General features: G+C 41.8%; 1 protein-coding gene across 1 annotated transcript in view; it reads left to right on the forward strand.

The window, feature by feature from the left end:
* The window catches only part of WASL (WASP like actin nucleation promoting factor), a 49,795-nt gene that overhangs the window by 3,530 nt on the left and 23,203 nt on the right, over positions 1 to 23,062 (forward strand). The window contains exon 2 of the mRNA XM_040549720.1: positions 22,066 to 22,200. Within this exon, the coding sequence (XP_040405654.1) occupies positions 22,066 to 22,200 (135 nt within the window). The remainder of the gene's footprint in view (positions 1 to 22,065; positions 22,201 to 23,062) is intronic.

The following is a 23,062-nucleotide window of genomic DNA, read 5'->3' on the forward strand; positions in this document are numbered from 1 at the left end:
ACACTTGTTACCTGTCAGGTATAAAACCTACCATCCGTAGAAGTCTTTCAATAACTAGTTTTTATTATAATGTAAAAATAAGTGTATTCAAACTTATCTTAATATGAGTGAGTAGATTACTTTTGTATATATTACTGAAATATTTTCATGGTTGTGCTGAATTTGGAAGTTTTTCCTTAAATCCCTGGATGTCATCCATTTCAATTTCATCATAAGGAACGAGTTTTTTTAAGGAAAAGATGCTAGGTGTCCAAGTAATCCATTCTAACAAAGATATTTTATTAATTTGCGTGACTTACAGTGGTCAATAATGTCAGTGATAAAGAATTAGTTTATTCCTGTAGAAATAGCTTTATACATGTAACAGACCTCAGGAAAGCAAACATGAGGAGTGTGTAACACTTGATAACATTAGAAGCAGGTAATGGAGTATGGATATTTTATGCTGCTTAGAAGTGGGACTCTTCACTTGGTCAAGGGAGTAAGGCTAGGAGTAGGTTGTTTGTAAGATCACTTTGTAGTGATGTGGTAAACAGGAACTGGTAAAGAATGCAAGAAGAGAAGTGACACAGCAGTAAACTAAGAAAACTATTTTGGCTGCTTTTAAAATGCATGTGACCAGAATAAGGTTGTATGTCAGAGCCAAAGGAGAAGTTGCAGTAATAGTTGAGATAAAACGGAATAAAAACCTAAATGGGGGGGGGGGGGGGGTTAGTTCTTGATTGGTAAGAATTAAAGATTTTGTCCATCTTGTAAGATTACTTGTGCCTGGGAAAACAGCATGAACTAGGACTTGATGGCTGGCCACAGGCCTGAGAAATGGGCAGCCATGTGACAGGGAGGTGCCTCTGCCCCTTGGAGTTTGTGCTGCAGGCTGCACATCCACGAAGGTATCAGAAGAGCTGAGATTGTCACTTGAAAAGGAGTTATCCCTTGAAAAGATAGGAAGAACTTAGTCATCTGTTTAGACAGTGGCGGTGACTTCATCTTTCCTTATGTTCTTAAATGAGATGTGGGGGAGAAGACAAAGGGTGCTGTAGGGCACTGAAGAGCAAGGATATTGAGTTGTGCCTTGGTTTCTTTTCTGAATGTCTGTCTTTTTTTGTCAAAAGCCATATAACATCTTCAGGTGCCTCAATAGTATCCAGTGGAGTTATTTCCCTAAACGACATGTCAGCAATAACCTTCCATTCTAGAGAGAATTCCACTGGTTTTCGACAGCTCCTCTGAACCAAATTTGTGCCTACAAATGGATTTTCACAGGAACAGGTCAGACCGGACCCTTCAGAGCAAGCCATCCTCCTCACACTGCCTCCATGTGTGTACAGCAGGGTTACTTACCGGAAGGTGTTTCTCATTCTTACTTTCCTTACAGCATGCTATTAATCTAAGGTAGTGAACTATGCAGCAAACAAATAATTTACTCATGGATGAGAAATGTTTTGAGACTACACGTGAATAGTCTACTAGGCATTGTGTCTCATTACTGAAACGCATTTGAGAGAAAGTCATAAAAAAGTGGGATTTAGTTCCAGATTAAGAGACGAATTCAGATGTTGGAGTTCCACTAATGTAAGTAGGTAACTCCGGCTCTTATCTAAATCTCCTATTCAGTTTACCTTAAGATAAAAATTTACAAGTACAGGTTGAATTTGTATATCTGCTTGAGTGACTGTAGAGGCTGCATGTCTCCTGACTGTGCTTGTCAGCTCATGTGTTACATGCCTAAACTTCGGTGTCTTGATGTGCAAGGTGAGTCCTACTACCCAGTTCAGTCACTGCGTATCTTTGTGAGGAAGTGTTATGTGCTTCTAAGCGTAGAGGAGGTGATCTAGTAAGATCTGGCTGGAACAAGTGCCTCGGTCCATTAAGGCTTCAGAGCTCTCACAGTCTCTTCCGAGCTACTTCATAGACCTTTCCTCTGTTTTGCAGGTAGTTGAGTGCTGAAAGTCTCTGTGGTTAATGAGCCGGTTGCGAATCCCACTTGCGCTCCTGATAATGCGCTCTGGAATCTTGCAGTGCACGGGCCCAACAGGATGAGAGCAATTTGTAGTCACAAGCTGCTGTGTTGCAACTCGGCAGCTCTCCACAGCTAAGAACCAGGTGGAGGAATTCAGAAGAGCCCAAAGATGGAGCACAAGTTTTAGTGTAGGATGCAGGTGAACATTTGTAAGATGCCTTGACTACGGGGTTTCCACCGAGATGTCCAGATCCCACGTGTTTAGGAGAACACGTAAGGACGAGGTAGTTTCTTGTGAGAAGATGAAGACTGAGTTTGCTTTTTCATGCAAATACGTAAATGGAAAGACTCTGCTTTGGTGCTCCTTTGATGTAGAATTTGTGATTTCTCTGCTTTACCTGATTGTGAATATTGATTTGAATCTTGTTGCTAGAATGTTTGCCCTGGGACTATTTCTTCTGGAGTTTTAAAGGGTCTGGTATAAGCCTGATCTGTAGTAAGCAGAGTGTAGAAGACTCCTTTTCTACCACCTGTTTTCAGAGTAGAAAAGGTAATTGTGGAGATTACTGAGAGTTCAGATCTCAAATCTCCTTTAATGGAGTTCTGATATGTCTGTCCAAAGAAACGTCCCAGCCTTTTCTGTAGAGCTCCTTCTGGCCTTTATTGCTCTGTTCGTGGTGTCTCTAGTAGCACAGAAATTCAAAACTTGTTTACCACTGCAGTTGAGTAGTAGCAGCTGCAGGTACAGCAACAGCAGTGTTTCCTACCAGCAGCTCCTATCTCTGCACTGGAACATACCAAAGAGTTGAAGTGGTCTGCATGTGATGAGTGATTGTTGTCAAGAAACTTTGTAGTAGTTCATTTACCGACATGACAAAAGGCTTTTTTTTGTTGTTAGGCAGAGCTGTCTGCAGCGGAGATGGTTTCGGTGAGCTTTTCAGTGTCCTGTTAGGATGCTTTGCTGTTCACTTAAAGCAGTGTGGTAAGATTTACGGTGTCCTCTCTTCCACTGAACGCGTTTCGTAGGCTTGTCTCTTGAGCAATCTTTGTAGTACAGAAATAAAACTGAGTGTAGTGCAGAACACAAGGTTTCATGACCTAATACCTTGATACTAAAATACAGGAAGCACTGAAACTGTGTCATGGGCACTAGGCAGAGTTGCTTTTCGGTAGGTTAGGGTACAACTTCCTCAAGATCAGTTGACATTACATGTTACTTGGGCACAGAGGTATTATTTTAATTGCCAGCTTTTCCTTGTAACAGTAAATCATACAAAGTGGATTTACCAGAATTTGGAGTGTATCTTCATGGGTGGTTTTAAACAACCCCCTCGCTCTACCAGGACGTGACTTGGTCAGATGCTGTAGATACAGTCTTGTTTCCCAATATATTTGCTTTAAATTCTGTGGCTTCCAGACGTGTTGTTTATGCCTGGATAACCACTAAAATGGGCAAAGTAGCTATGCAATTACATTCCTGGAGTTTTCCAGTTACACTCTAAAATTCTAGTGTGCTATGATCTTTGTGCGGCAGGAGCAGTGTGCTAGGAGGGCCAAACGGAAAGATGTAATGCAAACAGTTATGGGGACACTCCTGCAGAAAACTGCTCACTTGCTACGTTCTTCAAATTCAGTAAGGTATTTTCAACTACCCTGGAGTTGGGGTTAGATAATTCTCCTGACACCTCTCCGTGTTTATGCAGTGCATGATGTTTTAGGCATCTCAAATTAGTGTTCTGAGGTTGAAAATAATATGGTTCTGGTAGAAATTCATTAAAGCATCTTACAGATTACTCAGTTCCTGTAGACTTGATGTTTTGAGGAAGAGCTCGTTGCTGGCAAGGGAACTGTTGCAGCAGAGCTCCCCAGTACGCTGGCAGATTGCATCTCACCTTTGTTAGGCACGTGCCTTCATACATGCATCCACAGCTTGGTGAGGTCGTTTCCCTATAATGTTTAATCAGCTGCCCTTAAAATCCTTACTCTAGGCAGCTTTTTTTTTCCTTTTAAGTTTTCTGAGGAACGGTGTTAATGGATTTTCCAGTGTGTCTAGCTTAAAGCTGAAAGATCACATTAAGGCTTGCAAGGTCGTAAGTGTTTCCATTTCTGGAAGATGATTTCGCACACAGTTTTCCCCGTCAGAACTTCACGTGTAATTCAGAATTTCCCACATTCATCTCATTTGCCTTCAAAGTGAATGTGTTACTTTGCCTTTATCTCCCCTTGTTAATTAGCCACTATGCAGCATAAGAGCTGTATAGTTAGGAATCTATTTGTGCTCTATAAGCATATTTTATATGCTGGGGTATTGCATCTGCAGCATGAGTAGCACCGACCTACCAAAAGAAAATGCAGTTTTCTCCTCTTTAAAGCTAAGAAAACTGTATTCTATTACTTGAACTCTTAGCTACGGAAAGATAAATGCTTGCTTCTGAGTTTGCAAACACTTCAAAAATGCATTTGCTTTTAGTATTGTTGATGATGGCTTCCCCAAAGTTAGCCAAGACACTTGGGAATACCTTACAAGAAAGGTTAAGATAGAGTATGGGATTCCTGAATGACATCTCTGAGCGTTAAGTAGCGAAACATAATAGTTGTCTTGCTGTTCTGCAGGCTGTAAAGAAAGAATATTTGAATATTGGAATTTGGTGCTAAATAGTAAATGGTTTCTCCCTCCTTGAAGTGACAGCCAAAGATTTATTTATACATACATGACATGTGGATAAGAAAAGAAATGAATAGCGGTTTCTGTGTTAATATCTTTCTAAGCTAGGGGTGAAGTCGAGTATAAAATGGTTTACCACTTAAACTGCTTCTGTTGTAAAATATACTATTAATTGCCTTCTTAAAAAAGAATCCACTTTCTTTGTAGAAAATAGAACTCTGTTAAGATTTCGTACAGCAGATTACTGTGAAGTTGGTAATGATATTTTAGGAATCAATTTAGCTTCTATTGCTCTTCTAAGTCCCATTCAGCTGATGTAGTTCAAAGCCCTGCGCTATGACCTCTGTCCCCTGAATTTTGCATCTCGGTTTCTATCGGGCTTCTTCTATTCCCTCATTGCATTCTTTTCTTTAAAGGGTTTTCTGCCCTTCTTTACCAGCAAAATGATCTCTTCCCCTTATTTCCTCTCTTCCCTTTGTCCCTCAGCTGCCTCCAAAACCTCCCTTTCTCCCTCTAGCCCTTGCATCCGCGATGTGGAGGTAGAAAAGTCTCTCTTCCTCACTGTTCTTCCCTCTGCTCCCTTATCTCCCTGTTTCTTGGTTCCTCAACTTTGTTCTCGCTGATGAAGCTGGTGTCTCACCTGGCACATCGCCCTAACCATCCACACTTCACATTCTCTGAACTCATCAGAGCATCGCACGAGGAGAGGCAGTCCGTGCCAGCCAGCTGTTGGCCGCTGCTTTACGATGCGCTTCAGCCTGAGATATGCCCGTCAGACATCTCTCCCCTATTTCATCTTCGCTGGCCCAAGGTCATTGCCAGCGTTGCTATAGAAAAGAGAACTTGTGGATGAGAGAGGGGGAGAAGCACAACCCAAGTGGGATATTCCTCAGGCTTCTCGCGCTGCCCCACCCTCCGCTGCGCTTTCTCCAGGGAGGACCAGACTCTCCAGTTTGGAAGCTGCTATATTAAGAAGCTGTATACGGGAAGATACAGCTTCAGCAACTCTACAGGCTGAGATTTGAAACCACAGAATTGCTTAGTAGTGCTTTGAGTGAACTGTAAGTTATTTCCTGCTCCCCTAGCCATGTGACGGCTCTCTCTGAGCACAGCTAAGATGTGGTCATTCTCTGTAAGGAGACATTTTTTTTCTTACTCCGTCTCAGTCAGCCAAAGCAAATAGAAACATCACTTGGCTGGTGACACTAAATATACACAAAGGCATCCAAATAGGCTCCTCTCTTTAAAACTGTACTTGATTTTTGTGGTTAACTGAAAAGAGAGGAAGAGAACTATGAACATCCTGTAGTGGTATGTGTTCTGTGCAATACCGCAGGCGAAAGCTTCCCCTTGCGTTTGCAAAGAAGGAAGCAGTAGTTTCTAATAAATAAAACGCAGGGCTGTTTTTTCTTTATCTGCCTTTAGCCTGTACCTAATGGTATCTCAGGTATGAAACTTGTTTTGTAACTGGGCGCGCAGGATTATTAGCTCTAGACTCTGATACAGTTAACTGCCGGGTTACTAAAAAGTATAGGTTTGGCGCTTAATTTTACACAGCTTTTTATTAACCGGTATTTTTTAGCCTTATATGTATTATAACTTTCACCTTTCTTAACCAGCAATGTTGTCCTCTGCGTTTTCCTGATAGTACTGCTCTCAGTTTATGTAGCTGGAACTTCTCGTTTGAATCTACGTAAGGTCTTAAAGTGTCATTGCAACAGAAAATGCTGATTGCTCTTAATCTCTGGATCTCAGTAGTGATTCAACAAACATTTATCTATTCTTGGAGGAAGTAAGTGTTCTGAGAGATTGGTTCTGTTTGGGTGCCAGTATCTACCTGCTCGAGAGACTTAATACCTTTGTATCTCTGCATGGATCCTGCTCTCCTTGCCTCAGTTCAAGGTCATACAAGGTGCAACACACCTAGAGGTGTTCCAGTTCTGTTTGATAAGATGGATTGCGATGGATTTTAGTGCCAAATACTTCTCTAAAAATACGTCAACTCTTACATCATGGTTTTCATTTTGTCTTTTTAAGTCATGTGGGAGGTATCTCAGTGCTACATTTCTTCATTGAGATTTTTCCTTTATGGTCTGTGGCAGCATCTCTTTTCTTCTCTTTTCAATCTCTTTTCAATCATCATTGCTGCCTGTAAACAAGAAGTCTGGTCTCTTCCTCTGCCCTCTGTTTGTATTACTTAGCTGAGGGTTGCTTAGAGAGCAGGTAGGCGTTCCTGCTGCTGCTGCTTCAGGCTTTGCCCTGTGTAACCAAGGGGTCTGGCCCTCACACTGACCATACCTTTCTGTCCCCGATAACCAGAATCGGTGTGTTCAGAATACAAGATACCTACCCAGAGTGTGTAGAAGCCTTGTGCCGGAGGGACATATTCTGTCCTTTCCCTCACCTCTGGTACATCAGCTGTGCTACTTCTGCTGATGCTAACAAACCTAAGCAGGGCAGCAGCATGAGCTCAGGCACTGTCCTGTGGTTTTCCATGGCGTTAAATTTGCTGGCATGCTTCCTGGCATGGGTTTGGGTAATGCTAGCTAGTACTCACCTACTCACCCCAATTTAATGAGCATGGTTTTGGGACTAGAATGGTGTAAGCACAGTTCCTAATGGGTGGTATGGGCAGGGCCGTCCTTACCCATTTGTGTTGTGTGGGAGGACAATGAGTTCCTCTGTGTAGATGCAAATTCTCCCATACCATTTGTCATCAGATCCAGAAAGTGGGCAGAGTCCTAGTTTGTGTAACCTGTAAAAAAAAAAAATACCAGGAGACAAAAGTGACTGCAGTGGTGGGATTTGGTAGGCCCGAGTGAGCCATCTGTTCCAAAATTTCTATTCACGTGTGCATTGGAGAGCAAGGGGCAGCTCCGCTGCTGTTCTCACGCCTGTCCTCTTTGACATCAAGTCAGAGTCAAAGTCCTGCCAGCAGCAAAATTCAGTCTTGTCTCTCTGCTCTCTGAAACGGCTTTTGGAAACCTGAGAAAATTTGGGTGACTGGAAGTTTCCAGTAGGTGAAAGCGTGCCTTTGCACGTAGCAACCTACTGCAGCAGGCAGACTATCAGGTGCATCTGACATGCTGTGAACACAAGCTCGTAAGGCTCTTGATCCTCTTCTCTGATTTCGGGGGGGGGGGGAAATAAGTATTTCTCCTTGTGGTAAGGAGATCAGGCTAACTTGGAGCCGTTCTACAGGCACTAGGTGCAGCGGGGATGACCTCAAGGGCTGCTGCATTTCACTTACTGCACTTCTTGATTACAGAGCACAGGCCTATAAAGAAAACACATTCCCGGCCAAAGCTTTCTCTTCTGATGGGTAGCTTGTAAGTAATTCAAGAACAAAGTTCTGTGTGTCTTCAGAGACTCTGGAGATCTGTGCTGAGGTCTCTAAGTCTCCACCACAGCTGCGTTTTGGAGAGGTCCAGTAGTTTGCTGTCAGTTCAGACCCAACGTTTTCCCACTTGAGATCCAGAGATGGTGCTAGGGAGCGAGGTAGCATAACTAATGACAGTTTAATCATCGTGTGCTCTGTTTTGGTGTTCCAACTTAATCATTTGTTTCTGTCAGAGATGTGAAAGTGTGTGTCTTTTGCATGCACTGGGTCTCATATTAGATAATGTCTACAGAGCTGAAGCATCTAAATGTTTGAAGCTTTACATTTTTTTTCTGTCCTGTGATCTCCTCTTCCTCCTCCCCACCTCCAAAACGCCTGCTTGTACAAGGCAGCACTGGCAGGACTGGCCCCCTGGTGATGCTTGGTGCGCTACCAGCAGCTCCACCACAGCAGGCCATTCTTCCTTTCAGAGTGGAAGGGAGGTAATAATCCAGCATGGATTTAGAAGCTGAGTGCTTTTAGCCTTAATGTCAGGGTGGAGACTTGCATGGCAGCTCTAGCTGCAGTAATTCTTCTAGAAATGAAGTGGCACAGTGCCAATACATGCACGTTGTTGTACCATGTTGGAAGCAACTTCTCCAAGGTCACCACGTGCGGACAATCGCTACGATGCACCTTGGAAATAGCAAAAGGCCTTATGTGGTTGGTGTGTGCTAAACAAACATCCCAGCTGTCAGCAAGGGTGCCTGCTCTGCGTCACTAAAGCTGTTTCTTATGCCAGATGCACTACGCACTTTGAAACGCAACATGGAGGCCTGTTACGGTCGCATAACCTGGTCCAAAAGTGAAGTAACTGGCATCACTTTGACTCTGGAGTTCCTCAGAGGACCATGATGTCTGCTGCAGACCTGAGGCTTGTATGTGGGGACCAGCGGAGGTAGTGATCCACGTTCCAGATCAGCTCACGGAAAGCTCTGAAGTTCTGCACCGTGCTGCATGTCTCACAGGGGGTGGCAGAGGCCTTCTTCTGAAGGATGCTCCTTTGAGTAACAAGTGTTCTGCAGGCCACATTCATTGGTAAAGCTGGCTGGCTTTTCAGTTTACTCTTTAAATCTGTCTTCTATAAATAGTCCGTGTGTCCAGGAGTGGAATCTAGGCTAGCAAGAAGTGTTTGGTTTTTTTTCTCCCACTTGGTCAAGCTTTAGCTTGTGTCACTGATACAGCCCCATTGCCATCTTCCTGTAGGAAGATCACTGGTGTCTGCACCACAGTGTTGAAGCTTCTGGCAAATAACTTCCTGGGTCCTTTTTTAGGACCCGGTTATACAGACTTCAATCTGATGTTCATAATGCTGAATATCTAGCAATCGATTTTGCGTAGATCCCACTCCTGTAATTACTTCTTCCAGCAGGCTGGAAGAGATATCCTATTTCTATACCCATATTAAGTGTTTTGGGTAGGGTGTCATTTTTCTGGAGCTCTGTCTTAATCGGATAATCAACTTGTTTTCTCTAAACTGTATACACCTGGGGCTGATATTATCTTTCATACAGTCAACATCAAGAGCACTCAGTTTCTGTGCTAATAGATTGAGGCTGTGCAAGTGCTCAGAGCACTGGGTGCAGTTAGCTGGACACGAGGAAAGGAATACTTATGCAAAAACTGGCAGCCCAGTGTCTGCTTTGGCAAAGGGGAGCTTCTTTCAGTCACTGGAGCTTAAGTTGCATAAGAGCGATTATGGAAGATTATCTCACTTGCAAATGTGTTACACTGCTGGAAAAATGCATCACTGTCATTAGTAACGTTTTTTTCTGTTTAATAGTTACAATTGCTATTAAATTAACACTTTTATTCTGTTAGCAAGTGTGTCATTTCACTACACTGTCTCTACGCCATCACAAAATCACCGTAACTTAGTGCACAAAAGGAGGTTTTCAGAAGAGTGACAAACGTCTGACCTGACCGAAAAGCTGCTGCCAGCCCTTTCAGGCAGCAAGAAGCAGTGGCACTGAGCGTGTTCACCTCGCTGTCAGAAGTTCCAGACCGGGCAGAAAGGCCTCTGGAAAGTAGTTCAGGAACTGAGGTATGTAACACTTCCAGTCTGCTGCCTGGTTAGGTTCCTGATATTGGCTGATGGGACTGCCAATTCGATACGGACTGATTGTCTTCAGTATTTCATTTTCACTATTTCATTTCGCATTTTCATCAAAAGCAAAGCTGTGTAAAGACCTTCATTAAAAATATTGTTTTGGTTCAACAGGTTGTATTTCATTAATTCAGGCAATACTCACCAAAAGAGTAAAGGTCAGATTCAGTCCTGCTAACGATTCTTCTAAATGTTCTTCAAAACAAATATTTTCTGTCCTAAGTGCTTTTAAAATATCTTAAACTATTGTATTCATCTTAATTACATTGATGGCTATAGATTCTAAGTTCTTGCATTATCTAGCCTAATATTGATTTTTCTTTACCATACGCTTTGCTTATGGTAACACACACAAGATGTAGTGTTGAAGGTAGAGTAAAAACACTTTTGTATTATCTGTAAATTCAGAGTGGTACGTGCTTCTAGCACCTTGCACAGCATGTTTGTTATTGCTGCTGAACAGTGTTCACAAGTTACCATTGTGAACGGGGACACAGCGATACTGAAGGGAGAAGTAACTTCAGCTTCTGTGGAGGTGCTGTTCCGGCCCATTCAAACATAAATATTTAAGAATAAAAGATTAAGAACAGTACCACTGCCTCTGTTCCTCAATTCTGCCTGTGGTTGCTCATTATAGCTGCTGTGTAAAGGTGTACTACCAGCGCTGTACTGAAGTGTCCTGTGATTAAACTGGGAACTGGTAGGTTTTCTTCATGGACAGTACTTACATACAGACACCGAAGTGCAGGAGAAATGCATCCTGCTGCCCTTTCTACAAAGCTTTTGCTGTATAAAGAAATGCTGCATCTCATTAATGGTAAATTAGCAGATTCTTTACAGTTTTTGCTGTTCTAGTTTTGCCTAGCAGAGCAGGCAGCCCCGTGATAAGTGAGTCTGGCACCCTAAGGAATTGCAGAGGAAGAATTGAGGCTTCTGGGAAGGAGCTTTCCTGTTCAGCCGTCCTCTGTGCATTTATTTTTGGGTAGTAGGCAGTAAGTTTAGAAAAGAAACTGTCAACTCCATTGTTAGCATGTTTTGACTTGCAACTGTTTTTGAAGTCCTGACTTGGCAGAGGACGCTTCTACCCATTTCTTCCCTTGTCCCTGAAAATTGGGTATTGCAAACCCAGTGGTTTGTCTTCAGTTTTTTTTCAAGCAATAAACTGCACCCAAACGTTACCTTTATACTGTTCCTTTGGATGGTCCAAAGGGAGCATGTACCAAAAACACAAATTGCACAGGGGAGCCTTTTATATGGTAGAAATTTACCATTTATAGTACTTGATGTGAGAATTGTAACAAAAATCTTTGAGCTACAGAGCCTGTGCCATAGCAGATGGCTGAGGGTAAGCTCTTAATGCAGTTTCTAAGAGGCATAAATAGTAATACCAAAATCCAGCCTAAAATATCCCTAGTATGTTTCATGTAGCTTTCTTTAGAGGAAAAACCTAGATATATGGAGAAAATAATTTTATCGAATGGCTGTATTGGAATTTGGCTGCAGTGCCTAATTTTCAAAACTGCTTCTGTCAGGTGAGTGTCTGGTTCCCCTGGTATTGACATCAGATTTTTTTGTGTGTACTTGATCTCATGATTTTTCTCAGTCTTTTTCATAAGACTTCCGGGATTCTTGTTCTTCCTCCTGGAAGAGACCCCTAAAAATGCTGAGAAGGTGGGAAATGACTTGCTTTATTTAAAAAAAAAAAAAAATATTCCTTTTACTGTCAAGTTTCGGGACACTTGCTTTGTGCTCTTTATTCTTCCATCTTAAAAAGAAAACGTTTAATATACTGAGTATAAAGTGTGATGACTTACAAAAGCATTAGTATGTGTTGTTATTCACAAAGCTTAGAGCTGTGGTTTGTCTAAAATGGAAATAGGTGGCCTACATTCAGGCCAGGGTTTATGTAGAGTTGGCCATATAAGACCACTATTCTGTGACACCGATTCCAAATTACTAAAATTTGTTTACAAATATTTAAGTTAATATTGCACTCACTCCACAGTGTGTTACAAAGTCATTGCTTTGGACCTAAAAAGAAGGAACAAGCAGTGACATTTGTAACTGTTAGCTGTAATAAATGTCAATTTAATCAAGGCTCGTCCCTTGCGGTGAAAGAATATCTCTGTTCCCTTATCTTCATGGTTGTAGCGTTGTCTGAGACTAAAACAGTCAACAGTAAACAGGCTGTGAAGTAGTAATTGATGTTCACGCATTGTGGAGAAAACTGAGGCAGTTCCACGCTGCTTGTGTTAGCCCTTGCTGTTAGCAGATGAGGTAAGGTAGCCCTCGTCCTCCAGCCCCTAAACCCCAAGAAATGGATTCCTGCCTGTGGCAACCTAATGCTGTTTTCTTCATCAGTAGTTCTTAAAGCACTGTACAGAGGTAGAGGTCACCATCTCCTCCGTGGCACAGATGAAGAAGACGAGGCACGGGGGAGAGATGAAGATGAGCATCATGCTACAGGCTGTTGGCAAGACCGCATTTAAAATAGCATTCTCCCAAACATTTAATGCTTTCGCCATTAGGTATGTCTTCTGCTCTCAAGGAGCTTTTAGCATTGTATCCCCTGACTGAGCTTTGAATTTGGCCAGGTGTCATGTAGCCACTAAATCTTTGTGCTCTTTTTCTCCTAGTAGCACACCTACATTTGAGGACTTATAACTGGGAATAACTTTTTTCATAGCAGACTCAGTTATTGGCATAAAAAAATAATCTTATGTACAATTAAGAGTTTCCTTCTCTGACTTGAATTATAATGGTTCTCTTCAAACAGGGACTGCTGCAGGAGGAATTAAAACATGTTTCCGTGGCACAGGGAAAGTGGAAGGGGAGCTGCTTCTCTAAGTACCCTTATATAAGTGGATTGAGGCTGCTTTATGGGGCAGGCCTCCAGTTGTATACACAATAGCGAGACCAGTTGCTGGCTATTATTCAAAGAGGTTTTACTTCTAATAGCCTTTTCTCAAATTTGTTCATATTTTGAAGAGTTCTTTGTTTTGTGTTGGCATGAAGTTAATGTTTTCTTATAAAAGAGCCTTTCTTTTACAATAGTTTAAGCTGGTTTATTTCAGTGTTCTAGAAGTATTTGAAGTCAAAATTCCTTATGTTATGCCCTCAGTTCTAAAGATCATAGGAAAAGTTCACCTGAATCTTAGCTCTGTAAAGCAAATATATATATGTGTGTGTGTGTGTATATATATATATTTTAAATCTGGAAATGAGACTAGAAGTAGTTGATAAATAACATTTTCAAAGGAGTCATTGATGAGTATTCCAGAGCTAGAATAAGTCAAATTCCTGAGGCTTGTGCTTTGCATCCTTTCTTTAATCAATGTAACTGTTGGTGTGAAGACTTTCATTGTGGAAGACTTTCATTGTGGATGTGGTGATGCATATGCCACTGAGTGGGTCTCTAAAGAACTTCAGTGGATCTAGCACTTTTTTTAAACTGCCTGTTTTCCTCTTATGAACAAGGGTCTGAATTCTGACTCATTTTCTTGAAGGCATTCTCATATTTTCGAAGTAGATGTGAAGATCTGTTTATAATAGTCTGCATTAAATACAGAACTAAGTATGTAGCACCTGAAAAAATGTTATGTAGGAAATGAAATGGCTGGTCAATGCTGGAGAAAGAGGACCTTGGTGCATGAAAGCAATGAGTAGATGGTAGAGGAGAAGAAAACATTGAGTCAGAAGAACAAGTTTCCCTTATAGCCGAGTTAGCAGTGGTAAACGGCAAAACAGATTTGAGCTCCGATTGTATCCTATAAGTCGCTTGAAACTCTTGATTCTTGAACTGTATTTGTATGGCTTAAAACCAACCTGCGATTTCTGTGCAAGGCTATGAAATGTTGTTTTGGGAAGCACATAATGTCCAGATCTGTACAATGCTTTATTTGTGTGAGTATGATCCTAGTCTTTAAAGTCCTGGTTAATTTACAGTGGCTCACAAGGTAGACTTAAACATTTAATCTAAAAATTCTCTTGAGCTTTGAAAAAGAACAGTCCTATAAATGGCTTGTTTTTTTTTGGAGGAAAAATTGCAAGATCGAGTGTGTGTCTTCTGCAGTGAGACTTCTTGCTCCAGGGCAGTGGGGCAGCGAGAAACTTGTGTACAGTTGTGTGTACAGCACGCTTTTATTTGTTCTGAAAGTAACTGAATCCGTAACTTTAACAACAGAGCACAAATAACTGCTTTGTCACGTGTTTGCTGTTTTCTGGCCAGCCAAGATTTCAACAGAGCTACGACGTGAGACACAGCTGAGTGAGGTAATAACACTGTGCAGGTAAGCAGGAAGTGTCTGTGTTTAGTTCGCTCACAGGCGGAAGCTCCAGGTTGAATGTCACCTCCTACGTTAGTTGCTAACCCGAGACGGGCCAGCTCGGAGTACTGTAATGCTGTAATCGCCAGCCTGCTTGGGGCTGTGGCTACGTGACTGCTCTGGAGAGCCGCGGTCTTGAACTGAGGTTGTAGGCTTTAAGAATATCTTTGATGAAAGCATTTTTTTTCCCTCTGTTAGATTAAGATCCTTGTTTGTCCAAAATAATAAAGAATGTCTGAAGTGGCTTTGTGCTGTTCCATAAAAACTTCCTCTCTTCCTTCTCCCTTCAAATAAGCAAAAAGCAGTGCCCTTTATCCTATGGCTTTATTTTTAATATGGTCCAAGTTTGCGTGTAGGTGGGGAAAAAAAGATATTTGCTTCTATGCATAGTACACTTCTAAATCTGTGGGTGATCGTGGGAAATTAAGCAATGAAAAGAGAGCTTGAAGCTTAAAACTGAACATTGTTGGTGACTGCAATAAACAATTCCACAGGCAGTGGAACTGATGAGGCCTCCATGTCTGGCAGCTGAGGAACTTTTCGATTTGCACCAAATAAAGCTTTTCTCGTGTGCCTGGGTATTTACAAAAGGCTCTAATGTCAATTCTGTCAAATAAGGTAAAATCTCTCTTCAGTTCTCTTGTCTGTGGAGCAATCGGTCTGTCTCCTGAAAATAATGTCCTGCAAATTGTATTAAAATTAGAAGATTGTTTCCATCTGCTTAACTTGTAGAAATCTGCCAGCAAACTCCAGTTCTGTATTTCTTGCTTCTGTGGGAAATGGGTATACAACCATGTCTGTAGCATCTGAAGTTGACTTTTTTGCAATAAACAATTGTCTTCAGAGATAAGTTTATAATTAATTAAGTATATCTTTAATAGCTGTGAAAGTTGAAGTAATTGCCGTTTACCCAAATCGCAAATAAAGAAATATCCAAATAGCCAGTGAATGAACACTCAAGTGTAGGACTTGTCTGTGAAGATTCAGGAGACAACCTGGTGCGAAGAAGTAAATTGTGAGGCTCTGAGTTGCATAACCTGGCTTACCAAATTTCAGGTGCGTAGTCAAGGTATGGAAGAGTCCTTGAAAGGTATTTTTATCTACAGAGAAGTCTCCGTGTGTGGACTATCAAGCCAAGGGCATCACACCCTGTACAAGAGGCAGGAACCTTAAATAATGTGACCCACATCTCTTAAGGGGAAAAAGACTAAAAAGGTGGTTGAACACATGGACACATCTACTTTACCTATCCCGTCGTGTTTCTCCTATCATCATTACGGAGTGGGGCCCCAATCCTTGTGTTCTTCAGATAAAGGTGTCAGCAGGAAGCAAAGCCAGTCTCCTTAGTGTTACTTGTCTCTTCTCTCTCCTGTGCCATTTCTTCCCATCTCCGTCCCTTCCCTTTCTAAAACTGCAAAAGCAGGTGGCGCTTACTTGCAACGTAAGCACACTTGTGCATATTTGAGACCTCTAAAATTTGATGAAGGCTTTGATATTTCTTTATATTTCTTGCCGTGATCCCTGAAGTGGACCTAAACCTTCACAACAGGCACATATGCTTAAGAGAGGTGGATCATGTACTGATGAACATTGTAGGCTCCTGAACTTAACCAAGCTCAAGTTTTCCAAGTTTCTGTGGAAGTGCTAGGAATTTTTTGTCTACTGTAGGAAATGCCTCTGCTACTTACAATGTAAAAATTGCATACTTGCGTGTCATTTAAGTGGCCTAATTAGTTTAGGGCTCATCTGAACAGAGACAGGCTCATTTAGAAGCACATTTGGAGGAGACTGCAGCATGTGCCGTCTGTAGGATTGCTCAGTGCTGAGAACACTCACCCTGGAGGTGGGATATCAGCCCTTCCTAGCAGGATGGGAACGCACTGTTCCCACATGGCAGGAGACAGCCTCAGCGCCAAGAAACAGCACCATTTATCCTGAAACTGGACCACTGTGCAGAAGGGAAATGCAGCTGCTGGGGCATGGAGCTGCGAAGTGTGTGCCACCACCAACGGCCTTCCCATGAGAAGGGGAGGAGGTTCCAGCCTCTGGTCCACGCAGCAGCTTCTGTTGATGCTCTCTGTGTTAAGAGTGATGGGTTACAGCGCATAGGCTGCGTTGAGCACTGCAGAAGCGTTTTTGGAAGCTCTATCTACTTATGACAGCAGAGATAAGCTAATTGCTGAACGACATGAAGGCATTACCACTGTCTGACTCCAGTTTAGTTCACTTTGAATAACATGGGCTTATTAAGGTGTTGACACTTAAATGTGTAATTATTTAAACAGTAGGTTTTTTGAGGTAACCTAAGACTTCAAGCAGTGCTTCTGCTCGATTGAGCAGTGTGATTTTTTTTTTCTTCTGCAAAATACTTGTGTTCTAGAGAAAGAAATGTCAGCCACCGAGTTCTGTCTAATTGGCTAATTTTCTGTCACCTAGTCTGATTTCTTACAGTTAGCTACCCAGTGTTCTTGCTGCTGCTGCTTTCCCTTTCATCACCCTTAGTGAGTTTCCATCTCCTTTTTCATGGCTTAAATAATGCTTGGCTAGTAGAGGTTTCCTCTGTACCAAAGCTTCCCATCCTTGCCGTGGTCAAGATTAGAGTTACACCTCAGTAAGCGTTCTCCACAGCGAAGTGGTGCTTGACTTTAGCACACCTCTGTTCTAGAGCCCGGCCATCTGAGGCCGCCTGTGACTTCCCCCTGGTTTAATGACACTCAATGGCAACAGCCCTTTATTCTTGAACCCTTGTAGAAGCAAACTGCAAGCTGTCCTCTTGATCTTCTGTCAAAGAACCACCGAGTGGCATGGGAGCATCCAGCATCATCACCTGGTCAGGCTTCAGGGTGTCGGCTTAGGATAATGGGGATTGCAGCAGGTCTTACAATGCCTTCCTCCAGTACCTGCTCACCAGTAGTAGTATTGGTCAGGACAGCTTTTTCCAGATACCTACTTTAAGGAAATAAAAATAGAAGTATTGGTGTGTATTCTGGTAGGATGGGGATTGTATACAGCTAGGCGGTTCTGAATTGCAAAGTAGCATCATAGCATTTTTCATAGAAGCATTAAAGTAGCTAACTGTGTGCCCTGAGACTTTCAAGCTGAAAGTCTTTTGATGGACTTCCTGAAGAAGCTACGGGCATTATATCAATATCAGCATGCTTCTTCAAGAAGTTGCTTTGCCTGGAAACAAACTGCAGCTAGTTGTAGTCTTGTATTGTAGGGCAAGGTTTTCCTTCAGTTTTCGTTGTAAGATTCTTCCCAGGGCTGGGAGGGGTAACTAGGAAAAAGAAATCTCCCATGTGGGATTTAATTGCCTCTGCATACATGGGTCTGCACCTTTCTTGGAAAAATCTGGAGTTTTAAAATTGGAAAGACTGAGAGTCACTGTCTTCAGAAGTATTGTCAACATGTAACACAACAATACCGAACCATTAGAACAATACATTATACTTAGTTGTATTTTTACAAGCACTAAACTGGGAGTGATTAAGCACTGGAACAGGCTTCCCAGAGGTAATTTGGGGCCTTTAAACTTAACTGGGCAAGACCTTGAGCAACCTGACCTTGCTTAGCAATTGCTTAGCAATTACCCTTGCCATGAGCCAGAGGATGGACTGGATGCCTTTGGGAGGTCGCAGTCGACCCGAGGTATCTGAGGTTCTTTGATGGTGGCACTGCGAGCAGCTGGCAGCTGTACGTGGAGACCTGTATGCTGGCAAGGATTCTGCTGAGCTGTCCGGTGTGCCTCTTGTAATCAGGCGTGCTGCTGTCTGTGCTGGCTTGCTTTACTGTTTTTGAGACACGCTGAGTTACTCTAAGTAATTAATTAGGTGTCTGGAGCAAGCGTTCATGCCAGAAGCTGATCAAAGTGCTCGGGTACCTGCTGCCCAGCTGGAAGCTATCAGCACGGGTGTGAGCCACCCCACAAACGTGTGGTGACTCGTTGTGGCCACCTTTTGCAGGCAGAGGGTGTTTCATGAGCCCTGCGCTGATAGCGCATATCCTGCAGCCTGCGTGTCCAAGGATGAGACCAGCTCTGCCGGTGAGCTGATGACACTAGGCTTACTGCTTCACAGCTCATTAGTGTGAGGGGTGTGACGAGTCCCTGGAATCAGTGGCATGTCCTCCTGCAGGATGCTGGCTGTGGGAATGAGAAAAGGAAGCAAGGAGGTTGGTTTTCCTCTCGTACCCTGTTGGCTTCTTTCTTTTTCCTGTGCACCTTTTCCAGATACAAAGGTATATAAAAAGGACAAAGACCTCAACAGAAGAGTTAAGCACAGCAGTAGGATCAACTTCAAAATCTTCGTACTGAAACCACAGCAATAACTTTTAAGTGTTAAGTAACACAGAATCTTACTGAAACTCAGAAAAACCACCCTAATTACTTGGAGGATTTAATGGCACTCCTGTTCAATTCTGTCTCTGAAGTCAGGGGCAGGACTTCTTGTGAAGAAATATTTGCATACATCTTTAAAGAAATGCTTCTAAATGTAACATTCGTTTCAAGAATGGTGTGAGAAACTGAGCAGTGTATATTAATTGGCTTCAAAAGACAAACTGAATGCAAATTCAGAAAAATAACATTGAACGTTTAAGTTACGGTATTTGTGTAAGTGTTCCCAAATGCTGCAGTTCTGCAATTAAAGTTGAAAAATGTCAGTTAGCATGGCTAAGATTGATAATGAATAGCAGTGGATGAAGTTTATGGTTCATAAGTTCATACATTTTTACAAGCTGTGTGTGTACATTTCCAAAGGTTGTGGATGATTAAATATTACTGTCAACTGTCTTCCAGAAGCTGAACAACATAAAGCATTGTAAAACATCATTCTTCTGTATGATGAAAACAAACAGAGGCTGAAATAAAAGGAGATGGATTTTATTGTCCTTCTCCTGCCGAAATACATCTTGTATTTTTTATTGTGTTGTCCCTTATTTTTTTTTTTAAAAGTGGTGTAATAGTGGAATTCGTAATTAATGTACTAACATGTGAGAACCTCATTGTAGTCTGTCAACACTAGGAATTTGCACAATGCTAATTAGTAAGTTAAAATGTAATTGAACTCTAGGCTTGGTAAGTTTCAGAACAACACCTACTTTAACACCACCTACTTTAGATGCAGTGAAATTGTTCTCTAACTTGCAAATTGAGCTCTGTGCTTAGAGTATCCACGTGTAAATTAAACCTATTGTGATTACACAGAATGAGGACACTGTTTTTGCGTAATATTCTGTCTGCTCATGGGGTAGGTGCTGATTCTAGGTTATATGCAGTCGTCATGGAGTTATGACAACTAGGGTTTGCCCGGATAATCCAGTTGGTGTTTTTGCTGCTAGGTACAATAGGAAGCAATACATAGTGAACCATTTCTTGATGCAGATCATTCTTCTGGACCTTGAATGTAAGGCGCATAAATTGCTGCCAAAGCCACCTTTTTCTTTGGGTAGCCCTACTGGGAGGATGCTGGTGGAGTTGGACTTGTTTCAGAGGCTTGAGAAGGCTTCTTGTATGGACAGTGGGGTTTGGTAGAATGCAATGTTGTCTTGGTTTCAACTGTAGAGTGGCACACCTGTGCTCCTTTTTGTTGTGGTGTCTACAAGGTTATCAGTTGAAAAAGGAGATGAAATGGCAGAAATGAGAGAAAAGGCTGTTAGAAGTTCTGAACAAAATATGGGCAGTTGTACCCCAAATCAAGTCTTTGCCTATTGCAGCATAAGGGAAAAGTAACACCTCTTACACCTGTGACATCTGTCAGCAAACTGTTCTGGTGTGGTTAATTCAAGGTTCCCTTTTCATCACCTGATGAGTCCAGTTATGACTAAATTAGTTGTATTACCCTGTAGGTTATAGGGAGGGAAGTCTTGCTTTGCATTTAGTTGTAGAGCATCTGAGGAGATGACTGCAAAGCTCTTTGAGTCAGCTGTAACTTCTTCCTGGTGGATACCACAGTGGTGAGAAGTCGGTCTTACTACCTCTGAAGAAATGGTTGCGAAGAGGAACGTGTGAAAATTGCATCACAGGTCTTTGCCAAAGGTTATAAAGCTTCCCTAGGGAGTAGCTGTCAGTCCAACCAATTACTTTGCCTCTATTTTAACAAAACTAGAAGCTTTTTGATAAGAAAACTCCGAGAAGCTCAAGTGATTCTTTCAGTCACTGTAAACCAATTGAGAAGCGTGACATGGGTGACAGTGATACTTAGCGGATACCAATAGATGTTGATGTGATGCACCAAGGTGTGCATTCTGGATAAGCCACCTGTTTAGGTAAGCAGTTAGTGTTGATGAAGGCGCAGCAATGCTTGTAGGGTGCCTGGGGAAACCTAGTATGGAGCCCATTGCTCGGACAATGTTTGAGATGTGATGAGGGTAATGAAAGCATAGATGCATTATTTTTATTTATTTCTGTATTTTTTGGTACAAGGATGGCTTAAAACTAGTATCACGTCTCTAGACAGTAGAGAAATTATGGGTAAAGAACTATGACAGAATATCTCTAAAAGCATGTGCAGCATGGAGGGGCAGCCAAGGAGCCATTCCTGCTGTCTCCTAGCATAAGAACTAGCAGGGATGGTGAACTGAAACTACCAGGTGGCACATTTTTAAATCAAAGGAGTTCTTGACACAGTGTTTAAGTGAACAGTGAAATACGTTCCTGTACGCTGTTGTGGTGCTCAGAAATTCACATGGATTCAAGGAGAGAAGAGAGAAATTCGTGGAGGAAAAATACATGCCGTAAAACACACGTGTCGGCTTAGGAGGGCTTTGAGCTCCAGCCTGCCCGTGCTGGGGGTCTGTTCCCATGGCAGAGAGGTGTCCTGCTGTGTTCCCTAGGCATCTGCCAATGTGACAGCAAGGATCCTGAGCTAGATAGCCTCTGGTTTGTGCCGTGACAGGTTTTTTAAGCTATATATCTTTGTGACTTGGCTACAAGATGAAAATTGGAGCCTTTGAAGAGTATTTATTCCCTCGTGGGACTTTTACAGTAGAACGCAAATTATGTATATACTAGAAAATATGTTCAGGTACATTTCCAGGCACGGAAGCAATCTGGTTTAGAATAATATTTTAATAAAATCTCTCAATTTGAAAACAGGACAACTTCACATTGCCGACTGGGAGCGATCCTTGTTCATGTGAATTCCCAAACCATGCCAAAGAATTGTAGGGGTTTGCTAGTTGGCGTAGGTTAAAATCGTGCCAGAGACCATTTTTAACAATTAAGCAATATAGGCAGTTGCATTCCAATACCCGGGAGTGTTTCCAGGCCCTGTAATTTACAGCCTGAATATTGCATTTCTATTCAGTTTGAAGTAACGAACAGGAGAACGTAGTAGCACAGTAGGGCTTCTCTGTGTGACTGCCATAGTTACTGGTCTGCCTCTTACAGGCGAAGTCTTCTTGCTGATTTTAGGGCCAAGAACAAAATGTTCTATTAGGTTCTTAAGCAATTTAAATCTTGCACAAAAAAAGGGCATGGAATTGATGTGCGGTCATTTGAACTTGCCTGTATTACCACCTGGCAAATAGTCTGAAGTTGCTGTTTAGAATGAAGATCAGTAAGAGTTGCTTTGCAAAAATGTAAAATGTGTTAGTTTTACCTTAAAAGTAATCACTACTTTTCCTTTCTAGACGATGTCTTCAGCAGTTGTTCAAATATATGCAGCAGATCGCAATGCCATGTGGTCAAAGAAATGCTGTGGTGTAGCTTGCCTTGTAAAGGACAATCCGCAGAGGTCATATTTTATTAGAATATATGACATTAAGGTAAGTGTCTGTTCTTCTTCAGACTGACTTTGTTATATTTATTCTCCATTTTGAATTGAATCACTTTAGGTGATTGTAGTTACACACTTCACAGAAATTCTGAAGTAAATAGTTGTGCACTGAGCAGTTCAATGACAGTGCTTATTAATAGGCATGTGCAACTTTCTCAGGTGTTCTAAATTTAAATTATTTCAATATGTCAGCTCTTACAGATGAAATAAAGATGTGTGATTTTCTTGCAGCTCGCAGAAGCTGACCTCCACTAATCAGATTAGTGAAACCAGTGAAAGCTAGCATAGTGTCAGCGATACGGATAGCTGTCAGAACTCCAGCAGGTGTTAGTACTTTGGCTGGTACTAATAAAACAGATGCTGTGTTCTTTAGGGATGAAAACCAGAGTCTTCTTTTTTATGATCAGTGTGTTCATGCATGTGAAAACTGTAGGATAAACATTTTTTTTCCACAGTGTATATATATATATATTCATATCCATCCGATTCTAATATTTCACTCATGGCAGTGTGAACTAAGAGCTTATGTGTTCCAAGATGTTTTTACAACAAAAAATGATACCTGGAAGTATAAGTCCTGACTTTCACTGAGACTTTGGAAAGCTTCCTGTTCCATCTATAGTTAGGAATAGCTCACTGTCTGTCAACATTAATTCCTTGAAGTCTCTCAGATTGATTCAGAAATGCTAGTTGGCATTTACATTTGTGATTTGGTACTTCATTATTAGGCTTAGAAACCTGTTCCTTGTGTGCTGAACAGTAATGCCATTTAAATATATAAAACTTATTAAAAAGGTGAGATTTTTCTTCCCTTCAAGTTAAGTGTTTTCAGGTGAACCCTGAGCTGATAA

The sequence above is a fragment of the Cygnus olor genome, chromosome 1 (assembly GCF_009769625.2).
Source record: "Cygnus olor isolate bCygOlo1 chromosome 1, bCygOlo1.pri.v2, whole genome shotgun sequence".
NCBI lineage: Eukaryota > Metazoa > Chordata > Aves > Anseriformes > Anatidae > Cygnus > Cygnus olor.